The sequence below is a fragment of the Polychytrium aggregatum genome (assembly GCF_025602895.1).
Source record: "Polychytrium aggregatum strain JEL109 chromosome Unknown BJ171scaffold_68, whole genome shotgun sequence".
Lineage (NCBI taxonomy): Eukaryota > Fungi > Chytridiomycota > Chytridiomycetes > Polychytriales > Polychytrium > Polychytrium aggregatum.
Genome location: NW_026516270.1, coordinates 163,273 through 183,619, shown reverse-complemented (window position 1 = coordinate 183,619; position 20,347 = coordinate 163,273). Strand labels below are relative to the sequence as shown.

At 57.1% G+C, this 20,347-nt stretch overlaps 6 protein-coding genes across 6 annotated transcripts; 1 reads left to right on the top strand and 5 right to left on the bottom strand.

Moving 5' to 3' along the window:
• Positions 1-100: 100 nt before the first annotated feature.
• Positions 101-880, top strand: BJ171DRAFT_430370 (uncharacterized protein; the record flags this gene model as incomplete). The annotated part of the gene is made up of 1 exon (XM_053107894.1): positions 101-880. The coding sequence occupies one exon, from the start codon at positions 101-103 to the stop codon at positions 878-880; it is 780 nt and encodes a 259-aa protein (XP_052962276.1).
• Positions 881-2,590: 1,710 nt separating this feature from the next.
• On the bottom strand, positions 2,591-6,618 carry BJ171DRAFT_272914 (cleft lip and palate transmembrane protein 1-domain-containing protein). Its single transcript, XM_053106824.1, has 13 exons — positions 6,165-6,618; positions 5,897-6,040; positions 5,654-5,768; positions 5,193-5,402; positions 4,930-5,032; positions 4,649-4,781; positions 4,445-4,538; positions 4,141-4,331; positions 3,871-3,954; positions 3,577-3,712; positions 3,274-3,360; positions 3,126-3,143; positions 2,591-2,954 (listed from the first exon to the last, which is right to left on the bottom strand). Exons 1-13 carry the CDS (start codon positions 6,519-6,521, stop codon positions 2,710-2,712), a joined length of 1,917 nt encoding a protein of 638 aa, XP_052962275.1. The 5' UTR covers positions 6,522-6,618; the 3' UTR covers positions 2,591-2,709.
• A 657-nt stretch (positions 6,619-7,275) lies between these two features.
• On the bottom strand, positions 7,276-8,519 carry BJ171DRAFT_528927 (ribonuclease H-like domain-containing protein). Its single transcript, XM_053112724.1, has 4 exons — positions 8,412-8,519; positions 8,123-8,262; positions 7,563-7,862; positions 7,276-7,428 (listed from the first exon to the last, which is right to left on the bottom strand). The coding sequence occupies exons 1-4, from the start codon at positions 8,442-8,444 to the stop codon at positions 7,350-7,352; spliced, it is 552 nt and encodes a 183-aa protein (XP_052962274.1). The 5' UTR covers positions 8,445-8,519; the 3' UTR covers positions 7,276-7,349.
• BJ171DRAFT_528922 (TRAPP II complex) lies at positions 8,515-16,455 on the bottom strand. Its single transcript, XM_053112723.1, has 17 exons — positions 16,172-16,455; positions 15,793-15,908; positions 15,460-15,537; positions 14,679-15,199; positions 14,321-14,438; positions 13,105-14,230; positions 12,595-12,841; positions 12,311-12,437; positions 12,076-12,167; positions 11,568-11,867; positions 11,313-11,426; positions 10,780-11,097; positions 10,246-10,628; positions 10,010-10,073; positions 9,653-9,860; positions 9,215-9,434; positions 8,515-8,902 (listed from the first exon to the last, which is right to left on the bottom strand). The coding sequence occupies exons 1-17, from the start codon at positions 16,335-16,337 to the stop codon at positions 8,634-8,636; spliced, it is 4,467 nt and encodes a 1,488-aa protein (XP_052962273.1). The 5' UTR covers positions 16,338-16,455; the 3' UTR covers positions 8,515-8,633.
• Positions 16,456-16,793: 338 nt separating this feature from the next.
• On the bottom strand, positions 16,794-17,485 carry BJ171DRAFT_587733 (uncharacterized protein; the record flags this gene model as incomplete). The annotated part of the gene is made up of 3 exons (XM_053114435.1): positions 16,794-16,954; positions 17,086-17,117; positions 17,364-17,485. 3 exons carry the CDS (start codon positions 17,483-17,485, stop codon positions 16,794-16,796), a joined length of 315 nt encoding a protein of 104 aa, XP_052962272.1.
• A 1,073-nt stretch (positions 17,486-18,558) lies between these two features.
• On the bottom strand, positions 18,559-20,126 carry BJ171DRAFT_272859 (uncharacterized protein). Its single transcript, XM_053106823.1, has 2 exons — positions 19,846-20,126; positions 18,559-19,454 (listed from the first exon to the last, which is right to left on the bottom strand). Exons 1-2 carry the CDS (start codon positions 19,927-19,929, stop codon positions 18,630-18,632), a joined length of 909 nt encoding a protein of 302 aa, XP_052962271.1. The 5' UTR covers positions 19,930-20,126; the 3' UTR covers positions 18,559-18,629.
• Positions 20,127-20,347: the final 221 nt, after the last annotated feature.

The following is a 20,347-nucleotide window of genomic DNA, read 5'->3' as shown; positions in this document are numbered from 1 at the left end:
ACCCGCCATCCATCCTCCTGGCATTTTGTCGGCGATCCATCCGCACTGTCTGCACCACCAGCACCGCTTCCGCCCACCCGTCCTCCGTCATCTGTCCGCCATGAGTGATTTCGAAGAACTCCAGTCCTACAAGTACCAGCTCTCCCAGGTCGACGAGGCCCTGGAGAAAGACCCCGAAAACGCCGAGCTCCTGAAGCTCAAGTCTGATCTCGGCGAGCTGATCACTCTGTATACTTCGCTGACCCAGTCTGCCTCTCCGCCGCGCGCTGCTGCCCAGACACCCGCTGCGGCTTCCTCCCGGGACAACCCAAAGCCCTCCTCGGCTTCCAAAAAGTCTCTTGCCAAGGGCCAGCAAGTCCAAGCCAAGTGGAGCGGCGACGGCAAGTTCTACGAGGCCACCATCGTCGATGTTCCCCCGAACGGTGAGGAGGTGGCGGTCGTGTTCAGCGGATACAACACCCGCGAGTCGGTAAAGCTGACGGATATCCGTGACGCCTCGGCCGCCCCTGCTGCCCGAGTCAACATCGTTCCGTCTCCTCCGTCCGATCCGTCCTCCGACGAACGCAAGCGCGAGCTCGAGCGCGAGGCCCGCGAGAAGGAGAAGCGCAAGCAAAAGAAGCTCAAGCTGATGGATTTCATCGAGAAAAAGTCGGCCGAGCAGAGCGAGAAGCAGAACAACTGGCTCAGCTTTGCCACCAAGGGTGGCGACTCTGCCAGCAAGAAGAAGAAGCCTGTGCAGGTGACCTCCGTCATGCGAAAGAAGGGCTCCATGTTTGCGACCTCGGACGATCCCTATGCCAAGGTTGGCGTCATTGGATCCGGCAAGCCCATGACGCACTTCCAGCAGCGCGGAAAGCACATCTTCGACGCCAATGCCTAAGCCCCTGGCTCGTGGTATCCCGTATCCCGTATCTCGTATCCCGTATCCCGTCACCGCTCTGTGAGCCTTGAGCTTCTCCTCGCTTTGTCCACCGCTTAACCCACTCTCTTTCGCCACTCGGCCCCTCTCATTCTTCCCGCCTGCATTCATGATCCCCCGCTGTGAGCCCACCAGCCCGCGGCCCGCCATTCGTCAGCCTTCGCATTTCATTTGCACCTTTTACCGCTTCATCCCACATGCCATGCCATGCCGCGCCATGGCTCCAGCCGCATCGCTTGATCGCACTGGGGCGTCGTTAAAGACGCATGGAGATCACTGCCTGTTATCGTCGCGTGCTCCTAATTCTGCACATCTCCCTCGCCGGCCTCGCGCCACCTCGCCTTGCCGGGTCCTCACTCCCCCGTCGGCTCTGCCCTCGTATCTGATCATGCACAGTCCTCGAGAACCAGCTCCATCAAAAGGCTGAGTACCCATCTGCTCTCTCTCTCTCTGGAAACAGAGAAACCCGCATCCGCATATCCGATTCCGGCGCTTTCGTATCTGCCAGCCCCCTTCCCGGCCTGTGTTCTGCGTCGCTGCTGTGCTTTGTGCGTGCACATGAACGTATCATCGCCTCAACTCCGGCTTCGTCTCCTCCCGTACCTCCACCTTTCAGCCTCGGTCTTTGCCTCGGTCGCCAGGATGCACACAACAACCTGGATCCAATGTGGCCTGTGCGCCGCCCCTCCTGCTTGGTTGCCCACGTCGGTCGCAAAAGTATGCCGCATCACGTCCACGCACCTTGCTCGTTGTGTCTCGACAAGTAATCTGGGCTCAAACTGAACGCATCTGCTCCACTCTCCTCCCTTTTTCTTCTTCTTCTTCCTCCGTTCTGCGGTCGGATGACTGACGGCTGATGGCTGGCAACAAATGGGGCTATTGCTGTTGCTGTCGCCGCCGCTGCTGCTGCCTTGTTCATATATGCACATTTGTGCTGCCCTCGGCTCGCAGAGACTGGCTTTGTCCGACCACCGTTCTGCCCAGCGCCTCTGCTGGAAAGCGAGGCAGACTCGGTCCCTCATCGGCACTGCAGGTTTGACAGCGCTGTCGAGGAATTTTCTTTTTTTTGGCTGCTCGTACACTTTACTCAGGGGGGAATGGAACACCACCCATATATCGGCGTAGTCTGTGATAGCATGCGTCCATCTATGCCATAGGAAATACAAACAGATCACTTTGGCAGCCTCCGAGCGAACACCACTGGTCGCTCTCCGGTCTCCACAATCGACCTGCATACTGGTCTCGGAGTGCCAGCGGTGAATGGTCATGGCCAGCGCGCGATGGTCAAAATCAAGGGTGTCCCGTTTTTTACTGGATCGCCTGTATATCGATTCCGCATGCGTACGGGGATGTTTGTGGTAGACTGCGTTCGTGGAGTCGTGTCAGTCGTGCCAGCGTCCAAATGCTCGCTTGGAATCCTCATCGGACGAGATGCATCGGCATGCCGGAAGCGATATCATGCTCAGAACAAGTTGTATTCCGTCTGGGTCAACAGGGATCGAGCATACACCACAAAGGCCGCGCCTTTCAACAATCACGTCGATGGTCATAATATCTTGTGATGGAGCCCACGCGGATGTTTACTTGGTCTTCTTCGGCTCCTTGGATTCCTTGGGCTCCTTGGATTCCTTGGACTCGGAGCTGTCCTTGGCCTTGGCCTTGACCTTGTCCTTCGAAGAGGCGTCTTCTCCTTCGTTGTCAGAGTCCAAAAAGTCACTGTCGTTTCCGCCATCAGCGTCGCCAACTTGGCCCTGCAGAGAGGTAGAGAGGACGGATCCCAAAGGCTCGGGTCAACGCAGGAATATCTCCCGCACAGCCACAGCACGACTATGATCGAATGATGAAAGCCCGAGAGCCGCTTCAAATGCAGCCAGAACACAACCAAGAGCACCAGCACTCACAAACTCGTTGCGCCGGCGCTTGTCTTCGGGGTAAACCCATCGCTGGTAGAGGTAGATCAAGAAGACAACATCATCACGCAGACAGGCAAGACGGTGGAGCCACGGCATCTTGATGACGAACGCAAAGAGATCATCTGGCGAGGCAAGCAGGAATTGGCGTCAGCATGGACGGACATGATGCGTTCGACGTGTTTCGAGGACTGTTGGTTGAGCAGACTGGTGCAGCGAGGGCACAAGGTCGCGCCGTCTCTTCTCTTGCACAGAACCAGCTCCAAGTACAGCTCGATGCATCGTCCCGTTCATACCAATGAAGGTGTTGAGGGCTGGAAGAAGGGCGAGGAACGAACGCAGGTTGCGCCGGATACGGAGAATATGTTAGCGAGGGTTTGAGCCGGAAAGGCGGCTCTTTAGCAAAGAAACAGATTCAAAAGCGTCTCGGAGCCAGGCGTCTACCTTTGTACATGAAAGTCTTCCAGGGCATGTGGGCAACAGACTTGAGCTTATAGTTGATGAAGAGCTGGGGGGTCATGGTAATGAAACCTTGGTGCCATGAACAAAGAGCCAAGGATTGATTAGCGTACTGACGCCTGAAAGGGACTTGGAACAGTCGGGCTTGGTTTGGTCCATCCAAAAGCACAGCTCCAAAGCCAGAGCCATGGCGTTGCAAATCACGGATGCCGCAAGACTTTCCACATCGGTAACGAGTACGGCTGCTGTGGAGCATTCGCACTGGCGCCCAAGCAGGTTGGCACTCACCAAACATGTAGACAAAGCCGACAAGAGTTCCAATGATGAACGAGTACCAGCTCTTGTGGGACTCGTACATCATGGAATAGATCGTGTATCCGATCAGGAGCGGCACGAGCGCATAGGAGAGGTACTTGAAAGCAATCTGGAGACAAGAATGATTGAAGATCAGGTTCCGGCGATTGCGGGGTGAGGGCCCGGCGAATCAAGATTTGGTCCCGGCAATAGATGACGACGGCGTCTAAACATTGGCTTTGTCGATCGAGAGGGTGCGCTGCACCATCGCAACGAGCGTCGACTTACCGCATCGTATTTCTTGGTCTTGGAGGTGAGGCGCGAAGGCTTGACGCGATCGATGAACTCGATGTACGGGAACTCGGGCTTGGACTGGGTGCCGAGCGTGGCCAGGAGTGGCACAATAGTTAAAACAAGGGATGAAACAGAAGCGGACCCGGTCGGGCACGCTCTGTCTCTCGATGGACAGCCCATGCAGCAATCTCCAGTCCTCATCTGTGCTCTGGTTTGGTCGTGGCAGCTTCAGTGCTGCATATGCAAGGACAGAGGGCAACACACCTTCACGATGACGGTCTTGTGGATCTTCCACGTTTCAATCAGCAGCCCCGCGCCGGAGGAGAGAAGGATCATCCATGAGGTTTCATTGTCGAGCAGGTACAGGAAAATGATGAACTGCTGCACCACATTCAGAACGATGGTGCGGAACGACAGGCCCTCCATGTCCTTGCGGTTGCGCCAGAAATCGATATCTGCAGATCGAAAGCGGAGACAAGTCAGCTCGTCACTGCGGCACATCGCCCCTGCCACTGTTCCCTCAACGAACGAACACAACGAGTGCGACTCCCTGTCAGGACGGACTTACCGTTCTTGAACGCCAAAAAGTCAAAGAGACTGTGGAGCAGGGAGACGACAAAGGTGACTCCGAGGAGGATGGGGTTCGTGTCCGTGAACATGCGCTAAAGCCAGAAAGACGGTATATGCATGAGCTTGCCGCTCCTGCTTGGACTGCAGCGCTGGGGGCAGGCTGAATTACGCTCATGCAAGGGTTAGCGGCGACCGTTCTCACCTTGAGCTCGTCAGTCTCGCTCTGGCTCTGGCCAAAGGTTTGCGTCTGGACGCGGAACGATTCCTCGAACTGCAGATACATCTGCATCTGCCACAGGGAAATCGCCGAGTAGCGGAGAGTCAAGTTTGCTGACCTGACGCCCGACAGAGGAGCATGTAAGCCACAGGCAAGCGCGGACGAAGCTACAGTGCTAACAGAGTCGTATTCGTGCCCACTCGATGCAGTTGGACTAGATTCGACCAGAGGCAGCGCACGAATTGGTGCTCGTGCACTGGACTCACTTGACGGTGTCGTTGATCGGGATGAGCTGGTCCTGAAGCATCCAAAAGTCGTTGATCCACACGACAGGCATGTAGTGCTGGCCGCTGGAGTGGATTTGGACCTCTGGAGACGGAAAGGCGCACGATCCGGGCACCGCGCGGATGTAGATTAGTATCAAGCCAACACGAAACCAACGTGTGCCCGATGGAAGATTGGTGCGGAACCAATCGGAGACTGGTGCGGAACCAATATGGTACGGGAGCGGATCCGTCGGGATATGTACCTTTGAGGAAGGTTGGAGGAAGGTTGGATGCAATCGTGGAGTAGTCACCGAGACCATGGATCGTCAGGTTGCTCCACCAGTACGAGACAATCGGCGTGTTCTTGGCCTCCTCGACAGCCTTGGCCAGCTCTTCTTCGTTGGTCAGCTGATCCTTCTCAAAGAGGTTCTTCTTTGCAACAACCTTCTTCTTCTTCATGTATCGGGTGAGCACTGCAGCGGAGAGGGAGGGTGTGCATGGTCAAGATTCTGAGGTGGGATGGAGACGACGTGGTTGTGGACAAATGAATGTCCTCGAATCCCATATCAACAGCGCCTGGGTTTCGGGCTTGCCCGACGACGCTGAATGGATCGCCCGAGCCTCATGTCCGTCAGAAGCCCAGAACACGGCGGCCAAGCCAGATCGATGCGCCATCGGTATGTATACAAAGGCCTTGGCAGCGCAGTGGAGCGGTGGTGCCTACATTTCCGGCGGTAAATGCCTTTGTCGGGGTGGAAACTCTTGGCCCGGGGGTTGGGAGAGGCATCGTCGAGAGTGAGGTAGATGTGTGCATACAGCGATCCGTTGTTTTGGACATTCTGTCGGGAGGCAACCAAGGGCATCAGCACCGCTCGAATTGAGTCGAATCGCAAGGCCACACACTCCCATCCAACAACGTATCCACAGCCGTCCCGCGTTTCCCTGAGCAACGGGATCGGAGATCTACCTCTGAGAAGGGAACGACAATGTTCTTGATGCGCTGGTCGGTGTAGTCTTTGTAAAACTTGATGTTGGTTTCGGTCCAAACCAGCTTCGACTCGTCGGTAAAGTCGGCAAAGTACTCGTCCTCGGAGATGTAGACCCACAGGTTCTGGCCAACCAGGAGACGAAGAAGCAGTCAGCCAATAGTCAACTCTTCAACAGCCATAGCGACGGATATGACTGTGGACACCGCCATGAGATTCGTCGCAGCATTGGAACGTCGGGATCTCTACCGTTTTGGCCGTTTCAGGCCAGCCAGGATGCCAGTTGACGACTTGATTGGAACCCTGCGGAGGTGCAGCCGGGGTGGCCTGCGCGACGTTCTCTCCATCGAGGCCGACGACGGGCTGGTTGGTGGCGGGCGCCTTCTTGTTGAATCCACCGGTGAAATACTGCACGGCAAAGTAGATGAGCGCCATGCGACCGACCATTCCGATCAGACCCATCAGGCCATTCTCCTCCTTTGGTGCCTGTTGGCTCTGGTTGCCAGCGGCGCCGGTGGTGCTGGTGGTGCCGTCGTCCTTCTTCTGGACGGAGGTCCCGCCGGACTGCTCCGCCTTTGCCGTGTCGGCTGCTTCAGACTTGGTCATGCCGGATAGGATCTGCGAGGAGATGCAGTGTGATCGGGGGGGCAAAGGTCAAGGGGAGCAGGTCGTTTGGGGGGAATGTGAAGTGCTGGCGGGCGGGCTCGATTTGGGCTGGCTGGCCATATTTGGAAGCACCGACAAGGGCAGTGATGTGGAGGCGGCCCTCGCCCGCTCTCGTCGGCCCTCGCCCGCTCTCGTCGGCTCTCGCCCGCTCTCGCGAGATGGCATTTGGACACGTGTTGCTGCTGCGCACCCCTGATCCAGCAGACGCGGTCACGGGCGGTTCAGGGACCAACTTCCGCCGCTGTTGCCAGGAGCCAGGATGAGGCCGACGCTGCCCATCCCATGGCTGGAGTGCTCTCTCTGTTCGCAAGGCGTCGTCTACGCATACGGCTGGAGGATTGACCGGCGATAGTCCTGACTCAAAGCAGAGTGCCGCCTTTACAGTCTATCCAGAAAAAAAAACGGGACAGTTCCTTCCTGGCTTCAGATATCTGAACCCCGCTGATTGACTGTAGGCCCCAGCGGGAAGGCCATGGCATTACACTCCTGTCTTCGTTGGCGATCTCTTTGTTGGTTTGGGAAGCACAGTCTTGAATACACTCGGCCGATCTCCTGTGGTGATGATCGACTGGCATACCGAGATCATGTTCCGTGAGGCATTGATGTCTCGATGCGTGAGTGTGGTGCATTCACTCGACTCTCCGGACAAAGTGTGGTTTCTCGATATCAATATGGTGCTGTGCTTGGCCATGAATGCGATGAGTGGGTGGGTGTATTCAGGTTCCAGAAAAACACACTGTCATGGCTCAAAAACAGGAGTGTCCCATTTCATTTTGGAAGCGCCGTAAAAATAGCCCGGCGATAGTACTTGAGCTCCTCGATGCTCTCGATGATATCGTCGAGGGCGCTACAAAGATTCATGTGGAGATTTGATGCACGGCGTCAGATGTCGCCCACCAAGTGGTGCTCTGGCCCCTCGAGCCGTCCAGAGTCCGCCGCTGTTTCGGGCGCTATGGATCTCATCCGGCAGACGATCCTTACCGATGACCCGCACGCTTGGGAGGGGCAGCAGCAAAGGCCTCCGGGTACCAGCGGCGACAGAGCTCCTTGACGGTCGAGACATCTACGATGCGGTAGTGCAGGTGCTCGGCCAGCTGAGGCATCTCCTTTTGGATGAACTGTTTGTCGGCATGGACCGAGTTGCCAGCGAGCGGCAGCACCCGGGGTTTTGAGCAGTGCGACTTGACAAAGGCGAGGACCTCGCTCTGGGCTTCTTCAATTGTCGTCGTGGACTCGAGCACGGCCTGGGTAAGGCCCGAGGCTCCATGGTGCTGGATGCACCTGGAACAGCGTCGACGGCCCGATGGGTGGAGTTGCAGCCGGGATCGGCGGATATTGACACATATTTGGAGTTGTCCTCAGCAGTCATGCCATGGATCACCCACAGCACAGTCATGCCATGGATCACCCACAACACAGTCATGCCATGGATCACCCACAACACAGGCATACCCAGATCTATTGGTCTGTCAACAGCCTGTCCACTCGCTGCCATTCCGTCGCTGTGAGGCCCACGAAGGTGTGAGGACCGCAATACCCACCATTCGTTCATTGCATCCATGACTTGCTTGGGCTGGTGAATCACCAGATGCGGGCCCTGGGCAACGATGTTCAGCTGAGCATCGGTGATGATGCACGCAACTTCGATAATGTGGTCCTTCTCGAGATCGAGGCCGGTCATCTGGTCGGAAACAGGTCAGCGTCAGTGCTTTGCGAGATCGGAAGCTGCTTGATCTAGCCGGCAACAGCGACTCGGTGGAGTCCATTCGATCGTCTGCGTTCGGCTGATGCCGTTGAAGCGGCTGAGCCCATAGTAGATCGGCAAGAGACCTCCAGATCAACCCAAAACAGATGGTCGCTCATGGTTGCCAAACAAGTGAATGGGGCGGGCAAGGGTCAAGCCAACAGCGGGCGATGCAGAGATGAGACGCGCCGGTTTGAGCAGTGATCAAGCGACCTTTCGCCCCAAATCACTCTGTATTTGAGACCGCAGAGCGCCGCACGGCATATCGTGGGCGCCAAATCATGTCACACACTCGCCTGCCACTTGGGCTACTCCCGCACCCTCACGTTGATCAGCGGGCCCCAGAATCGGTTGTTATCGCCCTGCAGCTCCTCACAGTGGTAGATGATTCTGTATCCGCCAGTGGCGATAAAGATCATCGGCACCCGGATATGCTGACGCTCCCTGGCCTTGAGACTGCCCAGCGAGAGCTGGTTCGTGCCGTGGATGAGCACCTTGCCCGAAATGTCGTCCTCGGTGCCAGCTCCAAGCGAGTCCTGCACCGGCTGGAAGCGGAAGAGCATGTCCATATCCGTATCTACTCCGAGAAGCGTTCGGTGATGACAATGTGGTTCAGTGAGTGGCTACATCCAGAGTCGCAAGCGTCGCGATCGTTGATCTGATATGATCAGCACGAGCGCTAGATCGAGCAAAGGCTCGGGTTTGTGAATCTCCTTGGCTCTCTGATTCCAAAGCGAGTCATTGACATGACCTCAAGGAAGCTGCCCCATTCTAGCACTTGGTAATCACTATGCCCACTTGCCCACTTGCACACTTGCACACTTGCACACTTGCACACTTGCACACTTGCACACTTGCACACTTGCACACCTATCGCATCACGACTTACCGCTGCAGTTCTGGATCGACCACTCAAATTCCAGCACTTCGTTGAGCTGCACCTCAAAGTGAGCCGTGTCCATGCCCGGGGCCATCTCAAGTACCCTGCCGTCACTGGTGAGCGACGTTATCTTGATCGAGAAGGAGAGTCGTTGCTGCTTGATCACTTCAAACATGGTCGGGGTGATTTTGAGGGACCGGAGCGAAAAGAGTCCGCTCCTGTTCTTGGACTGGAATACCAAATCGGGGCCTAAGCATCAGAGCATGCATCGACCTAACAGATGCCTCTAGCTGGCGCTCTATGTCAATACCGAACACACTCCCGTTAATGCGCACAGGCACAGAGCTTCTCGACCATGGTGCCTGCATTCCCACGAGTCGCCCATTGAAAGGGAAGCATCTTGTGTCCCGTTTGGTGTCCCCGACAGCGCTCGGATTTGGCACTCACGCAGGTCCATCTTGCAACCACAATGCCCCGCTTGGCGAGCCCGCCGACGAGGGCCTCCTTGTACCAGAAAATGGCCTTTCGATCTGCATTTTCTCTGTCGGAGACCTTCACGATCTTGCCAAGGACAAATTGCTTCCATTGGGGTGCTGGAATCGCTTGTGCAACATCGCTCTCGGGCAAGGTGAAGCGCCGAATAGGGATGACGATTCTGTAAGACCAGAGATACGCAACACGTATGCGGACCAAGGAGAGAATAATGAGGCTCAGCGTAGATGTAGGAGCAAGCCAAGAGCACGCCACGGATGTTCGGCACAAGACCCGAGCGGCCATAATCTTGCTGTCAGGCACTCTGCTCACCGCTTCGTAACTCCGGCATGGATGGTGGCTGAGCACGAATCGACGCTGATGTCGGACTGGGCATCTGGATACCGCATTCAGGTTAGAGTCGGTTGCGAGGGGCAATGCCAGCAGCGTGCATTCACGCGCACAGCATAATAACGGCGCAGATCCAACACGCTCAGGCTCATCGATCAGTGGTGCACATTGCCGCTGCGCTGTGGGCTATGGAGGAAGGATTAGGGCCGAGCACACACCATCAAAGATCTCAAAGGTTAGGTCAAAGGACCTGTTCATGGAGTTCCTGACATCCATGGTGAGCAAAAAGTAGTCGTTCATTGTGCTGATGTTGCTCGAAGGAAGCGTATTTTCGATAGACCGGAGCACCACCATCATGTCGTCGATCGAGGATAGCCGCGTCAGATCCCCGGGCTTGCTCTGGGGCTGGCTGATGGACGTGAAGTAGTCGATGCTGGACGACGGAATAAAGTCAACGTTGATGGGCTGCAGCGCCTTTTCGACCGTCAGAAGGATAGGGAGGACAAGACGGCGCGTGTAGCCATCGTTCTCGGCGTCATGCGTCAATGACGACTCGTGTTCGGCGATGTATCCGTACTGCAGGCTGATGCTTCCACCGGTGCTGCCAGCGAAGATGGGATTGGAAAGGGGACATGTCAGACGAATGGCAGCTCTGTGATGGAAATGGAGGGTGCCAGTCGCAGATACCAACGGCGGCCCTCTCCCAGTCGCAAATGCGCAACAACTCCATCAAAGATTGCACTCAGACTCACCATCCAGCTTTGCCGTACATCCCGATCCTAATCGTCTTTGATTCGCCCGGATTTAGGAAGAGGTCGATTGCCTTGCTAAGCGAGTCGCGAACCTTGGATCTATTTTGGTGGACAACCATACTCTTCCGCAGCGTTTCTTCCGTATCGGCAATCCAGAAGACGCAGATGCTGCGGTCGTGAACATCGCGCTCATAGATATCTTCGGCGTACTCGGCCGCAGGTTCGTTCGAAAGGGGCTCGTATGTTTCCGAGAACGACACGACTAAGTTGTTGATGGGGGTCGATCCGATGTTCTGCACCTGGATGGAAAAGGTTGACCTGGGTTTGATTGTGGCATGGAGACCGGTCAGCCATCGTCTTGCGCGAGGCATGACCCAGAATGGGATGCCCGTGATGGAGCCAGTAGCAAAGAAACAGCGCCTGGAGAAGGTAGTGATGACCACCGGCAGCTGGATATCAAGCGACTGCCGTCACTTGGGCATGAGGAAGGCAGACGACGGCAGCAAGAGACGATGTCGACAGGGTCCACGCACCTTTCGCCTTCAAACAGCAGGAGAGCCTCAAGTCCGCGCAGGCTAGCTTCGTCCACCTGCAACATGGGCTGCTCCGGAATCACTTTGAATGGAATGGGCCATTTACTGCTGTTCCTGAATCGAGAAGAGGGCAAGGAGCAGGCATCAGCACGGAGGCATGGGAGAGGTCTTGGGCTCGGCGAGCTTGATGTTTCCCCCCCCCTGGCTCTCCTCTGGTTCTCGCAAGGACCAAGTCTTGGCGCAACTGTGGCTTACATCGTTTCGACTGATTTCTGTCTGGTTACAATCAGCGCACCGGCTTTGGAGCCCAGGCGCTCGCGATCGTCTTGCTTCCGGCGAGTGCCGTCCTTGTTTCTCTTGGAGAGATCGTTGAGGACCTTGGACACGGGCGTGATGTCTTCCTCAACGCATCCGCCGAGCATTCTGACAGTGCATCCGTGCACATGCAGCATGCCGTTGGTCGTGGGCACGCCTGAGAGACGAATTGTGTGGAGCCTGGACATGGGCTGGAGGGTCGTCGCAACCGAGTTTGGCACAAAGTTCACGCCCGAGGTCCTGTAGCCGCCATGAATCATGATGAAGGAAATAGTGCGTCAGCAGCGTAGCCGTGTGTCGGAATCGATACGAGCAATGTGCTGTACGTGACCGATATGACCAATGCGCCTTTCAGCGCAATGTCTGGGATGATCGGCACAATGCCTGGGATGTTCGGCACAATGCTGCCGAGATAGCGAGAGAACGACGAGGAGCACGTGCAGCGTACTTGAGCGTGATACTCTGAATGTCCAATTCAAAAGAAAACGGGTTCGCCAGCACGACGTCAAAGTATGCCGCTTCGCCGGCGACGAGCACAACCTAGTTGTGAGCAAATGTCAACGATGAGGGAGGGTGAGCGGGCAGTCAGAACCATGCTGAAATGTCACTGATTCCACCTGTCTCTGGGACAATGCTGGCTGAGTAAACACGACACCACCGCCCGTCAGCACCAGACGGCTCACCACAACAGCGCTCTTCTTCTTTGCGTTATCCTTCTCGGCTCCAGGGTTGTATATGAACGGGTTGGCTCGGTCCTGTTGAGCGTCTTTCTTGGGTTTATGTGGGTAGGGAATCCGTCGTGGCGTTTGTCTGTATGGAAGGGTAAAGATGGCAGCGTCCATTCACATCCACCGGCAACGGTCAGAAGATATCTCAGAGCGATGTGGTGACAGCGCAGGACCCTGCCCCGACACCCGCTCTGCTGCACAGGCCAAACATCGTCCTCGGTTGTATGGCTGACACTTACAACACAGCCGAGAGCTTTCGCAGGACTGGCACCCCAGTGACGCTGCCCATGATACCCTTGACCAAGACCGGAGCTACCGACGGCGCGACTGCCGATGGAACCATGGTGCCCTTGGAAATACTGCGTGCCCGCGTCCTCAGCACGACCGACTGTAGCGTAGCCGAGAGCTTCTTCTGCTCGTCCATGCTCAGATACGAGTGCAGCCGTCTGAGAAGTCGCGTGGTGTAGAGGATGGTGCTGGAGCAGTCTGCGAGATGCCGAGCGGAAAGTAGTGACATGGTGAGAAACAGCCTGGCCACGATTCTGCTTGGGGTGGCAGCAGCACGATACCAGCGACAACGATCCCTATGCTGAGTAGTCAGTCGTGACCGAGGCTGAAGTTTGGCTTGCCAGCTCAGTTGTGTCGATGTCAGAACGGTTGATCGATGCGGGAGTCACCATCGCTTTCCAAGAGGCAAGATGGCATATCAATCACCTCAGGCCCTCGCCATGAAGGTCTGGTGAGCTCACCATCGACAGTCTCCGAGATGCTGATGCATTCCTTCAGCACGTCAATCTGCAAGTGCGGCCATCCGAACCGAAGTCGGGGCACTGATATTTTCTTCTTGAACTCAATGGCGGTGTTGCCCAACGTGCTCTCGACGTCGACGTCCTGATCGTATTCGTCAAACCAGTCGTCCTCATCCTCGTCGGGACAAGCGCCGGGCTCTTTGGCGTGTCGCGACCGGAGCGACTCGATGGTTTTTGCACCGACGCCAAACACATGGCAGACCTTCTTCATGCATTCGATGGCGCTGTTGCTCTGTGCCGGAACGTTGGCAGCGGCAGCAGCAGTGTCGGGCCGTCCTGTCGTAAGGTTGTTGCTGCTGGCGCTGAGGTTGAAGCTGCTGGCCTCGGCCGCCTCCAGATTATCGACGAGCAAGATGTTGGACGAGCTGTAGGGCTCCACGATCTTGCGTGCAGCCGCGAGCGACGTCTGGCTGTCAGACTTGAAGGTGCTCGAGATTAGGAGCGCCGTTTGGCGGAGGAAAAATGCATGTTTGCGCTTGTAGCCGAGGAGCGAGTAGACGGCTGCCATCGTAGCGACCGAGTGGATCTGGTCGGCGACGGTCAGATACTCAAGACCAAGGTCCCAGGCGCGCATGAGCCAAGTCGAAACATCGACCCGAGAGGCACCGACACCGCCGTTGAGGACGATCCGATCCGAGGGATTCGCTGCCCCGGGCATCATCATGGCATTTTGCAGACCCACACGGCTGCCTCCAGCTTCAGCCACGCCCTTGCCTTCGTACGTCAGGGAGACACCCGCGCCGTTTGGAACAGTCCCTTGAAACTGGTTCCGGCACATGGCCGTGAGGAAATACGCGACCTTGAGACAGGCGGAGATCTGGAGCAGCGGGTAGTACCCGGGGGCACCTGGCTGAGAGGCCTTCTCGTACAGATTGACAATCTCGCGGTAGCGGTCCGGGATCTCTGCCAGCAACTGGCGGACATGTTGGTGGTTGGCTGCTGTCTCGAACAATGAGTCGGTTGTCATAGCAGCCTTGAGTGTGAGGGGAGGGCGAAGGGTGCCGTTGGGGCCGAGGTGCGGGGTGGCCAGGGGGCTACCGGCAGCAGAGGATCGGTTGGAGCCCTCCTGGAGACGATGATGGCAAATGTGCGAGAATGGATTAGCGAGGGCCGCCGCTCCGTCACGACAGACAGGCACACAAGGGCATAGGCATACCTCAGAGACGATCTTTCGCATGAACATCACCAGGGTGGCACATAAGTATCCCTCGATGGCTGCGGCCTGCCATGTGTAGTCAGCCGTGTTCTTGGCAATGTCGATGGCGGAGGTGTAGCTGATGAAGTTTGTTCGACAGAGCAGAGTGTTGTCATGATGTCGACAACAGCACAGTGGGATGGCGTCAGCGCGGAATGGTGGTTGCGAAAGCATCAGTCAGTTAGCTCACTGAAAGCCAGTATGCCACTTCGGACTGGATGCAAACCCGTCCGACCGAACCACCGGCTGCAAGCTGTCGAGCGGATGGGTAGCCGAAGCCCACTGGCACTATCCTGGCTCACGCTCGGGTCGGCATTACCTTTGCATCGCTAGCTCATGCCGGCCTGCAAGCAGAAACAAGTCCGACATCAGCTTGGCAACGCGGCCATTGGTCTTCTTCCGACCCCGGTCCATGGACTGAAACAGACCGCCCAGGTTCGAGAAACCAGAGCCACCTGTTTCCGAATCGCTGATAGAGACCGCTGGCGAGCCTGCTGGCTGCAGCGTTGGAGTTTGCGGGGCCAAGAGTGTGCTGCCACCGCTGCCACCACTAATGCCGCCGCCGCCGCCGCTGCTGCCGCCGCCGCCGGTGGGTTGGGGAAGTGGAATTGTAGCCTGTGCCGGCGAGAATGCTGGGCCAGGAATGAGGCTGCGCTTCTCGAGACGGTCGGCCAGGCCGCCCAGGGAAACAAGCAGCTCGCTGGAGAAATCATTGATCATGGTTGTCAAGTAGAACGAGAGTTGTCCGACGTTGGGAATCATGATGAGGCCGCGAGTGTCGTCGTCCTGATTCTCGGCCGGTTCGAAGGCAAAGCATCTGCTGACAAGGTGAGTTGGATACTGAATGTCGGAGAGGGGGTGTCGGTTGGAATGGGAGCCAGTTGTGCGAAAGGGAGGGGAGGGAGCCGTAAGGGATGGGAGTCGGTTGGACGATAACCAGTCGTGAGCCGATGTAGCCTTTTCTCGTTCTCCCACGTTTCTGCCGATAGAGAATCAAGACGGATGGCTCGGAGTAGCCCCTCACAACAGTCCGCCGAAGACGACGATGCAGCAGCACATTCTCGCCATTCAAGGGCGGTCGAGTCGCGAGGCAATCGTACCCGAGCGAGCATGCGCTGGAAGGCCTGGTAGCTCTGTTTGATGTCGACAGTTTCCTGGCAGTGCATGATTCCGATGACCTATCAAACGAAGCGATGCAGGCAACACGGCGAGCAATTAGCATGGCACCGATGGCTCTATCCTGATGGTGCACATGCCCTGAGCGAGAGCAGGACCGGGGGCAGGACCAGGAGCAGGACCAGACAGCGAGCGGACAGGAGCAGTCATGGCACTGGCTCGCTCCGGCTCGTGGAATCCAAGTCCCTCTGAAGAAACAACAGATAACGGCGAGGAGAAGAAAAGTGTGGACAGGGCGGATATGGAACGGCTCCTACCCCCATGATTTGGCGATGAAGTTGGAAATCTTCCAGTGCGGCATGGTCCTTCTCGTAGGAAGTCACAAAGTTGAAGTAGATCTGGGCACGAGGGTCGATGTTGTCAAAGAATCGGTCTGCAAGAGGAGGGAGGACAGCGGCATCGGGAAGCAAGCAGGATCCCGACCGAGTCGACATGGCGTTCCGGGATTCAAAGAGGAGAATAAATCGCGAATGGTCAGTCCCGAGTTTCCACAGCAGAGCAACAGACGATGGCAAGGTCGAATGGATATCGTCCGTGAGCCAGGGGCGGCGCCAGCTGCTCGTGAGCGAGCAAGATTCAAGAGCCGGTGCAGGCTCCCCGAGCGCAACGGCAGCTGCAGCTACAGCCGATACCGACTGGTGTGGTTCGGAGGATGGGCCGGAGGCGACAGGTCGGACACCGAGACGACGGCAAACTTTGAGACCAGATCGACATATTGGAAGAATGTGTCTCGCTTCAGGCGGCCGACAGGCACCAGCAGAATACGGATGCGGGCGAGTTCACAGATCCCAAGAGACTCCATCCGTGAAGAGGGGCGTCGATCGCAGCGGCAAGAGGAGGAAAGGACGGCCTTGGCAGGAGCGATGCGGGGCCGGTTGAGATACGCGGCGGGCGGGAGGAGAAGGAGGATGCGATGGAGGCGAACGGCACGATTGGATCTTGCAAGGAGACGAGCAGGGCCATCGGGGCACGGCGCGCGAGGAGCTGGGGGGGTGGACCTGCAACAGTCGCAGAATGCCCAGACCAGAGAGGACAGATGGAGCCACCGATGCCAGAACAGACGATGTCGATCGCGGAGAGAGGGATGGCTCTGCGTCCGAAAGCTGTATTGGTGATTCAAAGGGCAGTATCGCCAGCATCATCAAGAACATCGGCTCAGACATGTCTCTTGCAGATGCATTCACTTCCAGCGGCCTGTGGCTGCCAAAGATGGATCGTCTGGGCGGCTAACAAAGGGATCGTGCCGAAGCCATCGATGCTAGTGGTCCAGGTACTTTTTCTTTGCGGGCTCGGGTGTGCCTGTCTGGACGGCGGTGCCGGAGGCTTCCATCAGGTTGTTGATGTAATCCAGCAGCAGCTCGTTTTCCTTTGAGATCTTGATATACTCGGATTTTGTTGTGTCGACCCGCTGAATGTACGCTGCAAGGCGAGGAGGGTGCCGATCAGCCAAAGCCTCGGTGACTATCCAGATATGCTGGCGTGGGCAAGAAGTTGCTGTGATGTCGTTGGTTTGGCCATTCTTGCCGCCATCGCCTGGTCGTCGTGCTTACCGAGGAGTGATTCTTGTAGCTCAGTCACCTGGCTGGATGCAAGTGAGTGAAGTTTGCAGATCGAGAAGGTGAATCAGTCCATTGCGGCGGGCAGATATCGCATTTCCGGCAGGCTCCCACGCTCGGCGTCAAGTAATCACAATATCCGCCCAGTCGGGAGAGGTGGAGATCATATCCTGTCGCCAGTAAATCCACTCCGAAATGCTCTTGGTCACCTCTACGGCGACAATACCCGACACCCGACACCCGACTCTTATCCGTCAATTCACCAAACTCACTTGATCGTGTGGCTCTTGCTTTCATCGTCCGGGCTGCTGGCTGGTGCCGCAGGCTGATTTGGAAGCGGAGGCAGGTCGAGATTCTTCAGTCGAGTCGGGGAAGTTGGCACCGCTTGCTCCATGGGAACGGAGTTGAAATCGGGGCGGGGTGGGCGAGGACCGGTGATGCCGAGAGATCGACAAGCAGCTATGCTAGCCAAGATGCATGTTCGGGTCGAGAGCCGGGGTTTGTAGGGCAAGGGCGATATGCACATCAATTGCAGCCCACCCAAACCGAAACGAGACACACTATATGTGGAATGACGTCGATCGATCGCTTGGCTGAACGGTGTCCATCAGCGCTCACACAACTGTGACGGAGTCGGCGGATGACGTATCGTGAGATGAATGCAAACATGCATCAATGCAAACAGGCATCAATGCAAACAGGCATCAATGCAAACAGGCATCAATGCAAACAGGCATCAATGGGAACCACCGACATCGAGAGTTTGCACAGATCCACTGCTGGGAGATTGGCTCAGGACAATGGCTCTCGCAAAGCGGGCAGGCGAATCCAGTGCCGACAAAGGTGATTCAGCGCATGGGGTGCTGTTGTGACAGCTGGCAAGAGTTTGGTGGATGGCCATGGGCATGTGTATTCAACAACCAGAATGGCCGTGACCAGAGCGACGTCAAAATCCAGAGTGTACCGTGTCACTGGGAACAGGCTGTGTGGGACTGGATGTCAAAGCATCCGAAGCAGCAGAAGGCAAAATGTCTATATGAATCTATCATGCTGTCGGGCCTCAGGAGGTCCGAAGAACAGCAAACGTAAAACAACCTCGCATGGAAACACCGCCCGTTGGTCAGTGTTCGAGCAGGAGGCACACCGATACCGAACAAAAAAAGGAAATAGCACAAAGAAGGAAAGAACAGAGGAACGAATAATGAAGCATACAAAAGCACACGATGGAGCATGTCCTAACAGCCGGGTTTGGGTTGGGTTGGGTTTGGGTCGTGAGGTACAACGACAGGCGCAAGAGGCAGGCGGGTCAAATCGAGCGAAAACAGTAAGAGGCGCAGTGAATTGCTTTTGGTCGGCCAGGATCAGCAAACACGAGAGACCATGGGATCTGGCGTGAACGAAGATCGGTGGCCAAGTGCGAGGGCGGCCACCAAAACGGAAGCCGCAGCCAGTCCGCCCGTCAACCTTGTGGCAGGCGTACAGTGGAGAGTCGGGGGCCGAGGCTCGAGGGTTGAGGTTCAGGAACGGCGGCTTACAGCTCACATCTCGCATCCGGTCGAGGGCAGGAGCATGGGGGGAGTCAGGGTCACGCGGATCGTGTCCTGGTTCTTGAGGACAGAGTCAAAGGCCTCTTCCTGCCTCCGCTTCTGCTCCAGCATCTCGAGGTAGGCTTGGTACTCGGGTCCGTCGGGAGAGGGCATGCCGGGCAAGGGGTCAGAGGGCGCAAGCGACTTTCTCCGGAAGATTTTTGTTACGACATTGGCGGCCTCGTGCGGCGCACCAATGGTCTGGGTGCGCTTCATCGAGAAGGACCTCCGCAGACCCAGCTCGGGCGGCGGGGCAGAGGCAGTTCTTCCGAGGCCGGCGGCAGCAGGCATGCTTGGCGAGTGGACGGGATGGTCATGGCCGATCGAGCCGAGGGACATGGCGGGCGAGGGCTGAGTCTTGAGCGATTTTGCACTGGGCGACCGGCGCACCGACTTTTCCGAAGGAGGACGAGGACTAGCGTGGGAAGGGAGCTTGGGGACAGGAGGGACATCGGCATCAGACAGATGATGCTCGTGCAAGCCGCCAGCAGCTGAAGCATCCATGGACTTTGACCGGTGAAAGTGCTGCTTGACCGCAGTGAACTTTGAGCGGAGGGCAGAGTCGATGTTGGCGATGGACTTTTTGCGCAGCAGAGTGCCAACCCAGCCAGGCTTCTGTTGCTGCTGCTGATGTTCTGAGAGCCGCAGATTCTCAGGTTCGTCCGAGAACATGACGGGAGGAGTGCCAGGAGTCATGTTCGGGGTTGGAGAGCACATCGAGGGACGGCCGTGGTCGACAGCCGGCGACATATCCCAATGGCCGATGGCGACCTCGTGCTGGATCCGCAAGCGGCGCGAGAGGGAATGGAAGAGATCAAATCAGCGAGGGGTACTTCAGGGCTGCGGAGATAGCCGACCGACAGCGAGAGAAAAGCAGCGAGGCAACTCGAGTCCGAGCGGGGGGAGGCGCATGCTGCCACCTGAGACCGTACAACCGGCACACAAGAGGGCAGGGCGACAGCGAAGGAGCTGCCAAAACGATCACAGAGCAGCAGCTCTGTTCGATCAGAGCAACCGGGGCGATGGAGGGTATACCAAGACAGGAGTGCCATGGAGACCAGCCCAGAGTGGTGTACGCAGATGGCTGTGGTGCGGATTGCGGGGGCCCAAGTCGGCCACCAAGATCCGAGAGGACAGCAAGTGCATGACAGCCGCACGGCAAACACACCTGATCGAGATTCGAGCGGATTGTAGACGGCTGGGGTGAGGGCTGCAGCACCGAGAACGGCAGATTCGGGGACTGATACGACATTGGGGGAGTGCAGACGGAAGGCTGATTGCGAGAGTTTGAGGCTGAGGCTGAGACTGCGGAGGATTGCAGGGCTGGCGATGGGAGGCAGATGATCGCAGAGACGGGATACGATCGAGAAAGCAGCGGGATGGACCTTGGGCAGGTGGCGACAGAGGCAGCGATGCCTGGATGAGGCGAATAAATATGGCAATGGAGATGAGGAAACAGAGCAGAAGAGCGAGGAGGAGAGCAAGCCAGGATTGTCAATGGGAGCGAGCGGGTGGAGCGAGAGCAGCGGGAGCGAGAGTGGAGCGAGAGCAGCCAAAAGCCACAGCGAGGACGCAGCGAGAACACTGCGAGAGCGCGGCGGGCCCGGCACATGGAAGAAAAACCCAGGGCGGCGACGCGCGATTGGACAAGCGGCGCCCTTGCAGGCCGC